General features: G+C 36.8%; 1 protein-coding gene across 3 annotated transcripts in view; it reads right to left on the reverse strand.

Annotated features, from left to right (window-relative positions):
* LOC122811579 (major histocompatibility complex class I-related gene protein-like) overlaps positions 1 to 12,213 on the reverse strand; it is a 227,994-nt gene that overhangs the window by 35,613 nt on the left and 180,168 nt on the right. For all 3 annotated transcript variants that reach the window (XM_044083509.1, XM_044083510.1, XM_044083508.1), the window contains one exon: positions 11,104 to 11,164. In XM_044083509.1, coding sequence (XP_043939444.1) covers positions 11,104 to 11,164 — 61 coding nt within the window. The remainder of the gene's footprint in view (positions 1 to 11,103; positions 11,165 to 12,213) is intronic.

A 12,213-nucleotide genomic window follows, 5' to 3' on the forward strand; every position in this document is an offset into this window, starting at 1 on the left:
ACAGGCATATACCTTTCAACAAAATGAGTTTTCAGTCAAATGAGATTTCAGTGAAATTAGCTTTCAGTGAATTGTGCTCAGGCAACTGATTTTCAGTGAAATGAGTTTTCAATGAAATGAGTTTCAGTGAAGTGTGTTTTCAGTGACATGAAGTAGACCCATACATATAAATATATATATATATATATATATATATATATTATATATATATATATACACACACACACACACACACACACACACACACACATATATATATATATATATATATATATATATATATATATATATATACACACTTTCATACACACACACAATGTAACAACTTGTAGAATATTGGTATACTAAAAGTCATAATACTGAATGCAAAATCCAGAAATGTCAAAATGTTAAACCTTTATGATGTTGGACTCGATATACCTACTAACAGCATATATATTCGACATATGTACACAGCCAGTGAACAAACATCATTCCCTATTAGTGAAACTAAGAATTGAGCATTAACACAGGCCCTGTGAGTGGCAGGTCCAGTTCTCTCTACATGTAGGGGAGCAGGTATTTTGATTTAAACATTTCAGCATTCTGACACTTCAACATATACAATTATTATTATGACCTTCAGTATACTGCTCTTCAGTAAGATGACAAAGACCCTATGTGTGTGTGTGTGTGTGTGTGTGTGTGTGTGTGTGTGTGTGTGTGTGTGTGTGTGTGTGTGTGTGTGTGTGTGTGTGTGTGTGTGTGTGTGTATATATATATATATATATATATATATATATATATATATATATATATATATATAACATTTAATGGAGGCCTGAGCTAATGGCTGTGCATGCTAGGCTGAAGAAAAAAGGTGTAAGAGAGCACCTTTGTCTTGAACTATTACAGGTTAGAACATGACTACTTTTTGACAAATAATCTTTTTTTTTTTTTTCAAAACAGGTTTATTGTTTTAACATATAAGAGAAATATCATAACAATTTTATACAAGTAATTAAAAATAGGTATTATTATAATATTCAACAAAACAACTAAAGTATTTACAAAGACATCCAGTACAAGCAGATCAATTAATTAAACTAAAATACCGTGCTATTGAAATTAGAATTTTTTTAACAAATTTTGTAAATTATCCCATACAATATAATATGATGTTTTTCTAGTTGTTCTCATTCTAATTGTGCTTATTTCCATATGGCACATTATATTCATAACATTTTTAAATTCATTGAACGAAGGAGGTGTATCTGAAATCCAATTTCTAGTTATTATTTTCCTGGCCACTGCTAGGATAGACCATAACAAGGGAAGCTTAATCTTTTAACACATTGAGGTACAGGTGTGTTGAATAATATAAGAGACTTAGAAATAATGAAATTATCTGTAAAAGAGCCTGCAAAAATTCATTAATTGACTTCCAGTATTCTTTCAACTTCATACAGTCATAAAACATATGAGCCCAGTCAGCATTAATTTCTACATTACATCTCTTACATAGATTATCTTTATTATTTATTTTATTCATCATCAAAGGTGTATAAAAAGATCTATGTAAAAATTTCCATGTATAAAGTCTCCAGACAATGGAAGATGTAGTTCTATAAGCAGATTCCAATATATATTGTTTATCTTGTTGAGTTGGTGGGTCCCCATTAATAGAGGTGAAATAATTCCAGTATGAATCTACACTGTAAAAGTTTCTTGTCTGATAATTTTATGTATATATGAAAGTTTACCTTTATCAGAAACTTTATGCTGTAAACTTAATATCAAGTAATCAATCAGTTTTGGAATAGATTCTTTAACTGTTATAGACATTAGATCTATTCTATCAATGAGATGTTGTCTAAAGATCTGAACCTCTAACCAGCAAGTTTCTCTTAGATCAAATTCTTGTTTTAAGAAATCTAGATTTTTAACTTTATTATCAGATATCAGCTGATACCAGTACTTTAGATCATTATCTATAGCTAAATGAGCTCCTTCAGAAGTAGATGACATAAGCATACCCTGAGTATACATTATAGGGAATACAATAAAATTCCATTCCCTATACTTAGGGTGCATGAATATAAAGTTATGATAACTAATAATAATATTTAATGGGTAACAAACCATATGTTTAGGTGTAATAGGTGAAGTACAAAATTCCTTTAGCAACCACAACATGGAGTTATTTACAATCATATTTTTATGTGTTAAGGAGATTTTCATGAAGTGCATACTAATTAGCTCCCAATAATCTTTCCATTTTGCGATATATGACTGATCTATTAATAAAGTAATAACTTTTATAATAGAAGAGATAATATATAAATTAAAGTTCGGTCCGCTAATGATTGGCAGTAGGTTTTACGTTACTGAGGTGCCAGCTCGATGTAACCCAACCTTCATTAAAGTGCGCCCATTCTAAGCATGTCTTCGAACACCACTTTCGACGGGGGAGGACATGCAGACTCCACAGAAGGCACTCCAGCCAAGAATCGAATGGGAGAACCTCTTGCTGTGAGGTGACAACGCTACCGCTGCACCACCGCGGCTACAGGTAATTTCCATCCAGTAACTTCCAGCTAATTGTGATGATAGAAACACTAATTCTGATACTACAGTATCTGCAGCTTGAGCGTTAAGAAAACTGAAATCCATGACAGAAGCAGAGAGAGAGTAAGCAAACAAGGGTCCTTTAATTTAGTAATTTTGCAGCACAGCTAGGCTTTTGGACCCCTTATTTTCCCAGTCAATCTCCATCACTCCAGTCCTTCCACACTGAAATTTCTTCTGTTGTCTTGCCCTGTCACTTCTCTTACTGTCTCTCTGTCTCTCACTCTGTCTCTAATGTTTAATTGATTATTCCAGACCCTGCAATGTTTTTGACATATCTTTCCTCCTTTTTTCATATGCAGTTCCTTGTTTAATGTCCCTTTATTTCCTTTTATTCCCTTCTGTTTAACACTGCTCCCTCATTCTCCCTTTTGACTAAACAGTGATATGGCTGCTATGTTTATACTGGAGTTATGCCTCTTGTGTCTCCCCAGCCCTCCATCTTACACTCCATTAATGTCTATTGCCCAAGCCTCACCTTCTAAACCTCATGCTTCCATTCTGTCTCTTAGCCATGCTTCCACTTCTTCTACCATGTTCATTATCATTGTCCTTTCCAAGAAACAACGGACTTCAGATTATCTTACCAACAGATGCACTGTTGTTGTTGTGTCTTCGGCTTTTTCCCGTTAGGGGTTGCCACAGTGGAACTCCGGTCCGCTAATGATTGGTAGTTGATTTTACGTGCGAGTTACCAGCCCTGATGCACAACCTTCAACAAAGGTGCGCCCATTCAAGCATGTCTCCACGCAGAAGGCGCTCTAGCTGAGAATCGAACCGGACAGTGTCTTACTGTGAGGCGACAACGCTACCGTTATATTGTTTAATTGGCATCTCATGGCATTGTACAGCCTTCTTTTCTACCATAGTGAACTAGAGTAATTCTGCATAATTTTTACTTTTATTTCAACCAGTATGGCATAGTGCTTCTCTTTTTGCCATTTACAGATTGTACTCATTTGATTCAAAACTTCAAAACTTTAATATTTATTTATTTTACATTTGTTGACTGGGATAGTCTGACTGGATACATGTCCATTTTCAGTGGAGGCCCAGGGAGAAAAGCTCCAAACACAACATACAGAAAAAAATAATACAGGAAAAATCATAATATCAATACATGTTGCAAACAGTTTGCAGACTCTGTTCAGTCAAGCAAGTTATACATTCGATCATTATTAAACTTATATAAGTATCTAAACTCACAATTATGTCACAGCTTGTATGTAGTATAAAGTACTGTTTGGCAGACAATTATAGTAAGGACCTAGTCAGGATTAGAACAAGGACATAACCAGTGTGTCTTAAAATGTTGTCTGAGACTTTTTTGAATTGAGTTAATAAAGATACTGGAGTAAGGTCGGCAGGAAGGGAGTTCCAAGTTATGCTGACAGAGTTGGCAAACAGGGAGTCCCCAGCTGAGTTATTGGTTTTGAATGTTTGAACCAGCAGTCTGTTAGATGAGTGAAATGTCCTGAGGTTACTGTAGGGGCTAATGATGTTTTTAAGTGCAGGCATATTTTCTGATTGGTTGAGTACTTTATATGCCACTATAAGCTGGTTGTATTGAAGTAGGCTAGGTAATTCAAGCCACCCTAGAAGATTTAGGTTATGACAGTGGTGTGTCCTAAATGCCATGCCTGTGGCAAATCTAGCAATGTGGTTATAACAGCTAGAGAGCTTGCTTAGGTCAGATTTGTTCAGATTGGTGAATAAAGGGGAGGCATACGGAAGGGTAGAGAGTAGATGGGAACGGCCAATAGCAGTTTTAGCAAGTGGAATAAGAAAAGGTTTAATCTCATAAAGGGAGCTAAGTTTTATTAATGGTTTTGATAGTTTGGTTGACATGAATGTCAAATTTAAGGTTATTATGTGCTATAACACCTAAGCATTTAGTTTGGGCGTCTGCAGAGATAATGGTGCCATTATTAGATTTAATGGTAAAGAATAGTGATGAGGATCTGCGAGTGGGGAAAAAGTAGCAGCTTTGTTTTGTTAGGGTTTAAGATCAAATGATGATTAGAGAGACAATTTAAAATAGTGTTAAACGTATTCTGGGACAATGTCATTAGTTTAGTCTGGGAGGTGGCTGAGCAGATTAAAGTGGAGTCATCTGCATAGTGAATGCAGGTTGCATCTGGGATGACAGAGTGGAGGTCATTAATAAAGATAGAGAAAAGAAGGGGTCCTAGTATAGAGCCCTGGGGGACTCCTAGGGTGATGGGTAGAAGGGAGGATAGTTTGCCTGCCATAAGACGGCCTGTTGTCTACCACAGAGGTAGGACTGAAACCATTGGAGAGTGCGGTTATCTTAGGAGAAGGCCTTCAAAGTATGGATGAGTTTTTGGTGGCTAACCATATTGAAGGCCTTGGAGAGATCAAGAAAGAGGGCTGAGGATAGTTTGTAATTATTTTGGTTATGGTTTATGACATCAGAGAAGGAGAGGAGAACTGAGGTAGTACTACAGAATAGCCTAAAGCCATGCTGAGAGCTAGCCAACAGATTGTTCTGGATAAGATAGTGCAGGAGTTGTTTATGGATGCACTTCTCCATAATTTTAGCCCATGGTGACAGAATAGCTATGGGTCTGAAGTTTGACAGTTCAATGGAGCTACCTCCTTTATGGAGTGGTATTACATGGGACATTTTCCACATGGAGGGGATGGTAGCTTCAGATACAGTTCTATTGATTAAGATGGAGATGGGGTATGCTATGGCATCTGCAGCTTTTTGTAGATACTCTGCAGGGAGGAGATCAGCAGATAGGGTGGTTGGCTTTAATTTCTTAATTAACGCACGGATAAGTGATATAGGTACTGGCTGAAAGCTAAAGGAGAGTTGGGTACTGGGTATAGCAGCAGCTGAGTTAGAGCAACTGGGAGTTAGCTGACTAGCTAGGGACTGGATAGTCTCTGTGAAGAAACTATTAAATGTGCTGGCAATATCCTCCGGGGTTTATGGTTGGAACATGAAGGGGTTGGAGTGGTGGTTTGACCTGGCTGAAGAAGTTTCTTTATTCCTGCCCAGAATTTTTGAGGTTTGCTTTGATGTTTCTGTTGAAGATGGCAGTAATTTTTTTTTGTCTAATGTAACAGATTTCTTTGTGTCATTCCTTATTTGCCGATATCTTAGTTGATCTAGTGGGGTTTTTGTGGCATGCTAAGTTGCCCATGCCTTGTTTCTAAGTAAGATTTTTTAATTTGGTATCTTTTGAAAGCAACAGTGCATTTTTTGCTTTGGTTCTAACAGAGCGAGCAGGAGTGTGAGAGTCCAGGATGGCAAGGAAATCGGTATTAAAGTATGCTACAGCTTCATCCAATGGTAATTGTTTTAGGACTGACCAATTACATAATTTGAGTTCATTTTGGAAATTGGTGAGGTTAAAGTTCCTATTATTTCTTATAGTTTTGTAAATGGGCTGATGGGAGTTATCAGCCTTGTATAATTATGTAGGTAAGAAAGTGGTCATTTAGGTCTTCAGGGAGGGTCCCTGACTTGTACATATGGGGATGGTTATTGATAAGTATCCAGTCTATGATACTTTCTTTGTAACTGGGTTTGCCAATCCTGGTGGGGGAGGATATGATCTGTGTAAACCCACATAGGTTTACATGGGTTGTAGGAGATTCCGAGGAACAGGTGTTCCAGCCAATGTTGAAGTCCCTGAAAACAATGGTTTCTTGGGGATCGGTACTGGATAACCAAGGAGGATGTCTTCTAGTGTGTTTGTGTTATTACCTGGGGGAATGTAACCACAGATTATGTTTATACATTTGTTTTGTTAATTTGCAGTTTGGTTATAAGAATTTCTGCATTATTAACCTGGGGTGGTTGTAAGGAGTCCTTAGTAACATTTAGTCTAGTTTTATAAAGTATAGCTACCCCACCACCTCTCCTAGTATGGTGGTCTAATATGAGTACGTTGTACCCTGGTGGTAATATCTCATTATCTGTAGTTGCCGGTTTTAGCCAAGTTTCTATTAGACATAATATATCAGGGGAGTAAACTGCCAAAAGGGCAAAAGTGTCAGGCCAGAAATGAATTTGGGGATTTATTTGAAGGTATTATGTTAGGGGAATTAGTAGTTTCAGAGCTAAAGTCAGCAGGTGAGGATGGGTCGGGGTTAGGGTGGATGTCTCCATCCATTTTGAGGTTGTGTTGTAAGCTAACTATGAGTTTTAGGATTTTGATTATCAGCTTTTAATAGTGTTTGTTTTTGGGGCTGATATATCTGGATCTAATTGGTTGGTAGTTTTTAGGAGTTAAGAATTTAATTGTGAGGGGCATGTGAAGTTTTCCATGTTTGATACTATTGAGGTAGTAGTTTGGGTCTTTGGGTAGTAGAATCCTAGGTAATGTAGATTTTCATAGATGGTGAGGAGATATGAAATGAGCAGTAAATGTAGGAGAGAGAGTAATAGCTTTGGTTTTGGTGATAATGTTACGAATAGCTGAGACATTATGGTGGTAAAGTATTTAAGCAGTAATAAATTAAGAAGATTAGGAAGTTTGCGGCAGATAGGAGGATTGTTATTAACTGAGTGGTTATAGTTGATTGGTTGTAAAAGAGGGGAGTGGTTATATAACTATAAATTTAGTACTACTGGGGTGGGTGGAATTTGGGGGCTGGGTGGGGCGCAGCCAGCCTGAGCGTAGCGGGACTTAACCAAACCACAAGTTACCTGAAGGCTGTACATGCAATGCAAGAACTTTAATGTATAATAATGACCTGTGTCTTTAGCATTAAACTGCTGGGTTAGAGGACAGTAGCAATGGGATACAGGCTGTAAAGGAAAGGGGAAACAGAGGTTGAGTGAACAGAAATGATCCCTGAAACCAGGGCAGCTTGCCAGACCACAGTAGAAACATTCAGTTAAAGTGTGCCTCAAGACAGTGGAGAAATTAAGAGTAGGCAATTCCTAGAGGTAAGAAACTTACACATGTAATAGCAACCTAACACATGCTGCTTTATTAGGTCTGTATAGTTTTGTAGCTGTTGATATTAGCAGATGCTAAAAAGAGAGACGAATGGAGGGAGAAAGTTCAGGGGAAAGGGTAGGAGAGTCCAACACTTTTTGAGTGAGTGAGCATGTCACTAGACAAATAAGCACTAAAGTGTTTCACTACAGAAACTTGCCTAGCACAGCAGGAATATTAATTAAACTAATAGGTCCCCCTGCAGGTGAGATGAATGCTTGTATTTCTTGCCATGAGGAAGCTGCAAAGAGGTGAAAGATCCAGTAAAGCAGGGTTAGTCGGGTGTACTCACTGGGAAAAATGCGAACAGCAGCTGTAAGAGGATAAATAAATAAATAAATGTTAGGCCAGGGGTATTAGGAGGGATGTAGGACAGAAGATATATGATCACTAAGGAAGTGTCTTAGCATAGAAATAACACAACTAGACAGGGAGGATAGCAGACAGGGTTGTTAATAAAAAGGGCTAGAGGGAGTGAAGCAACAACAAAGATGGGGAGGGTGAGAAAGGAAAGTAGGAGGCCCTAAGAGATGGCAGATAGATTAGTACAGCAGAAGTATCAGAAATGAGGCAGAAGTAGAACACAATATAGACAGTAACGCATTTTACAAAATACAATCAATAGACATTGGTTACTGTAAGCCCTTTAATGGAGTGTATACAAGTTTAAGAAAAAAAAACACAACAGCACAGTACATATCAGTTAACTTGAGTAAAATTAGCCCTACAAGCAAAGCAGCTTAAGTAGACATGATGCAGTAAGTAGAACACTGTATAGCAAGTAAAAACACTTTACAATATGCACTCTATAGCCACTGCACTATTCTCTTCAGTTAACATCTGTTCAGTACATTTGCTGTAACTAACAAAGTAGATGGAGACCAGCCCCAGAAATAGTTGCATAGAAAAGCAGTGCATCAGTTACAGTAGTGCCCAGAAAACATACAAGTAATGCTTTAAACAGTGGCTGTGAAAACTGGAACTCAGGTTACAAAACCCTTATGGATACAGTTGGATGTTAACAATTCTCACAACTGCAACTGAAAGAGGCAGACCACATGGCTCAGTGCAAGTAAAACTCAACAGTTTAAAGCAGAGAATGTGGATTAATATAGATTTTCTGACGTAAAACGTCTATAACTCTGAATTACTATCATTGTTTATTAAGGGCAATTCACCACTTTTTCTTCAGCAGTCACCAGTTTTAAGAGGGATTAAGAGAGACAGACATACTATTGGAGTCTAAATCAGGGACGTCCCTGAAGATCAGGGACAGTTGAGAGGATCTGACCTTTTGCACCCTGTAATATGCCTAATTACTTTGAGTCCAACTCAATGTCAGTCTGTTCTAGCTCTGTCATTTGTATTCTAAGAAGGCTTTGAATCACAGCCTTCCACCACCACTTCAGATGATATTCTTCTGGCTGTGTTCTGCAGCAAATCTGTTTTTCACATAGAGAACTGAATATCAGCATGGTCATCCCCAGTGAGCTCTAACATTTCCTTATGTCAGTGAGTGATCACCACTTCTGCTTGAGTGAGCGACTGTTCAGCTTTCTCTTTCCTTGCCTTTTCCTTCAGTCAAACCATAGCAAAAATGAGGCCTTTCAGTAATGATCACATTTTGTCAGCTTTTTCTTCCTTGCTAGTTTCTCCTGTCAAGATGACTTTGAGTAAACATATTGCTAATATTTTCATTAAATGTCCCTTCTGCTTGTGAAATGTCTATCTGTAGTCACCCCAAACTAGCAATCATGTTCTGAGAGCTTCAGAGCTTACTGGGAGTAAGTTTGCAATGACTGGGTCACATTAATGCCACTGATATTTGTAATATTGTGTTACACATCACAAGTGGTAGTCTGTACATTTAAAGCCCCCCCCCCCTTTCATGTGGTTTATACTTCAAGACTTCTCATTTTCTATAAAAAGTGATACTCTAATAATGCACTCTCATGTTCTTACACAGACTGACTTTTTTACATGTATCACCTGGAATAATAGCACCTTCCTGGCATTAAATGTTCTGTAAGTTCATATACAAAATTTTGTGAACTTTGTCCATAAAAAACACATTGATTTGTGATGGATGGTTTCTTTGTGCAAATGGAGGTAAGTAAAGTACTGGACATTGTGGGTAATATAACTTTTGTATCCTTCTTCAGTAAATACTAGTTCCACTACCAAAACCCATATGCCTAAAACCAGCAATCCACAACACCAAACTCTAATGTCTAAATCATACAAGGGTAAAAAATAAAACTATAAGCATTATTTGAAGGAAGGAATTCTCCTTACACCCCTAGACTTCTCCACTGCATGCCGGGGGCTGTGCCTCCACACCTCCAGATCATACTATATATATTAACTTTGAGATTGTACAACAGCATGGTAATGGCAAAGTCCCTTACCCCACTGTACCATAATCCCATACAAAACGCTGGTGGCAAAAACTCAATTGGGAACAATGCTTGCTCTTATAAGCATTTACTGTTATTTACAGCCTGAAAAAAAGTTTGCTCATAGGAGCATTCACTGTTTCAAACTGTAACCAGGCAACTCTATTGATGATAAAAATGGATATTTTATTTTTATTTTACATTTGTTGACCAGGCTAGTCTAACTGGATATATGTCCATTTTCAGTAGAGGCCCTGGGAGAAAAGCTCCAAGTATTAATACATAGTTAAAAAAATCGGTCTACATAAAAGTTATAACAGTAAAACACTAAGCAGGAAAAAACAAAATAAAAAGGTAAATTTTTTTTTTTTTTTTTTTTTTTGGGATGGGCAAAGAACAATATTTTATAAAGTAGCTAATATGAAAGAAGGATAAAGTAAGACAAGAGGTGAAGGAAAGATAGGAAATGTATCAGAGAAAGAACAGGGCGAGTTGAGGAATAGGTTATTTTCCTAGGTCTAAAAAATAGTTACTTTTATGAAAGAGAGGTAAAATATACACCTAAGAAGAGAGGAAAGAAAAATAAAAAACTTTTTGGTACTTATGATATATCCATGTATTTTGCTAATTCCTCAGGTTGATTCCATCTAAATACATATTACTTCATATATAAGCTGCAAATCCTTAAAATACTACATAAATGACTTAACTGCTCACTTCAGAAGCAAAGTACCTGATATGATAAAAAAGCCTGTTGGGAAAATGTTTCAATCATTTTTGTCAGTTTGCTTTACTGCTTTGCTATTTCTTAATATTCTAAGTGTAGCAAAGATCAATAGGTTTACATTCAAGAAGATGTAAGTTATAAAATATTTAAGTTTGTACATGCTAGATACGTTACCTGAGAGTATGTGTTTGCCCCATCAAATTATAAGGTATATAGACCATTTTAATTGTGGAATAAGGATTAACTTTGCAAGGCTGTCAAAAACATTTTACAGACGAATGTTAAAAGTTGGCTGCATGGGCTTTCTTTATGCCTTTGATAGGGTTATATAAAAAAGAGGAAAGTAAAGTCATTACAAAAATATTTAAACATGTATAAAGGAAAACAAACATACCTGTTGTGCTAGCTGACTGACCCAAAGATACAGAGGAGGTCACTCCAATGGTTGGGACATCCTGTTGAGTAAAAGCACAAATTAACAGAAAATGGGGAAAGACAAAATAAAATATATCATCATTTAAGAGGAAGAAAGTAGTGTTTAATCCACCTATTCTCAGGTAATTAGTTCAGCTAGTAAAGGTGCTTGGTGGCCTGACTGCAGGACTTATGGTTAGCAGCATTATTCATTTATTTTCTGCTAACTGTGTAATAGATGCATTTTAATCACATAAGGACTGATAAGATATTTTCAGAGAAACAAAGTCATCTGATGTGGTATTGGTATAAACATAACTGTTTAAAGGAGAGGAGGAACTGAAATATTCCAGGTGTTACAGGAAAACTGAAACATTAAGCATATTTGAGAAATGTGCACTGAGGTATGTAAAGTTTGTTATTATCATAGTTATAAATCTGCTCAAGAAATTTGAATTAGAGATTGTTAGTACTAAATAGGATTCCTGCAACAGAACCTAAAAGAAAATGTTGATTCAGAACTATTCATGTGAATAGCATTAATCTTTATATGACTTATAGTACTTTGGTAATTACATACATTAGAGCAAATCTAAAATGATCAAAAACAACAACAATTAAAAACATTTTTTTAAAGGGGGCAAGCCACTCACACCCTCTGCTAATTATATATACCAACTCCAATACTGCCCAAAAGTGTGGTAAGGGTAAATTCCCTTACTGAGCTGCACCACAGTCTCATACAAATTGTTGTCAGCAAAACCTCGGGTCTATATCACAAAGTTGAACTAACACAAGTTCGATTGTTGTAATATCGAACCTTAAAGTCCAAAACCCAACAAAACCGAAAACACAGAACAGTGATTTTTTTTTCCCCAAGGGAAAAAAATCGCTGTTCCGTGACAAAAAAAAAACTTAACTTTAAACTTAAACGAAAGTGGGGGGCTTCACCCCCCCCACACCACCCTACTTAAATATACCAACTCCGTGATCGCACCACAGTGGAGGAAATAGCAAAGCCCCAAAAACGGCCCACCAATTTTTTTCCCTGGGAAAAAATAATGTGCTGTGGCTTTGCTATTTTCAACAT

The sequence above is a fragment of the Protopterus annectens genome, chromosome 9.part0 (genome assembly GCF_019279795.1).
Source record: "Protopterus annectens isolate FY-2018-M chromosome 9.part0, PAN1.0, whole genome shotgun sequence".
Lineage (NCBI taxonomy): Eukaryota > Metazoa > Chordata > Ceratodontiformes > Protopteridae > Protopterus > Protopterus annectens.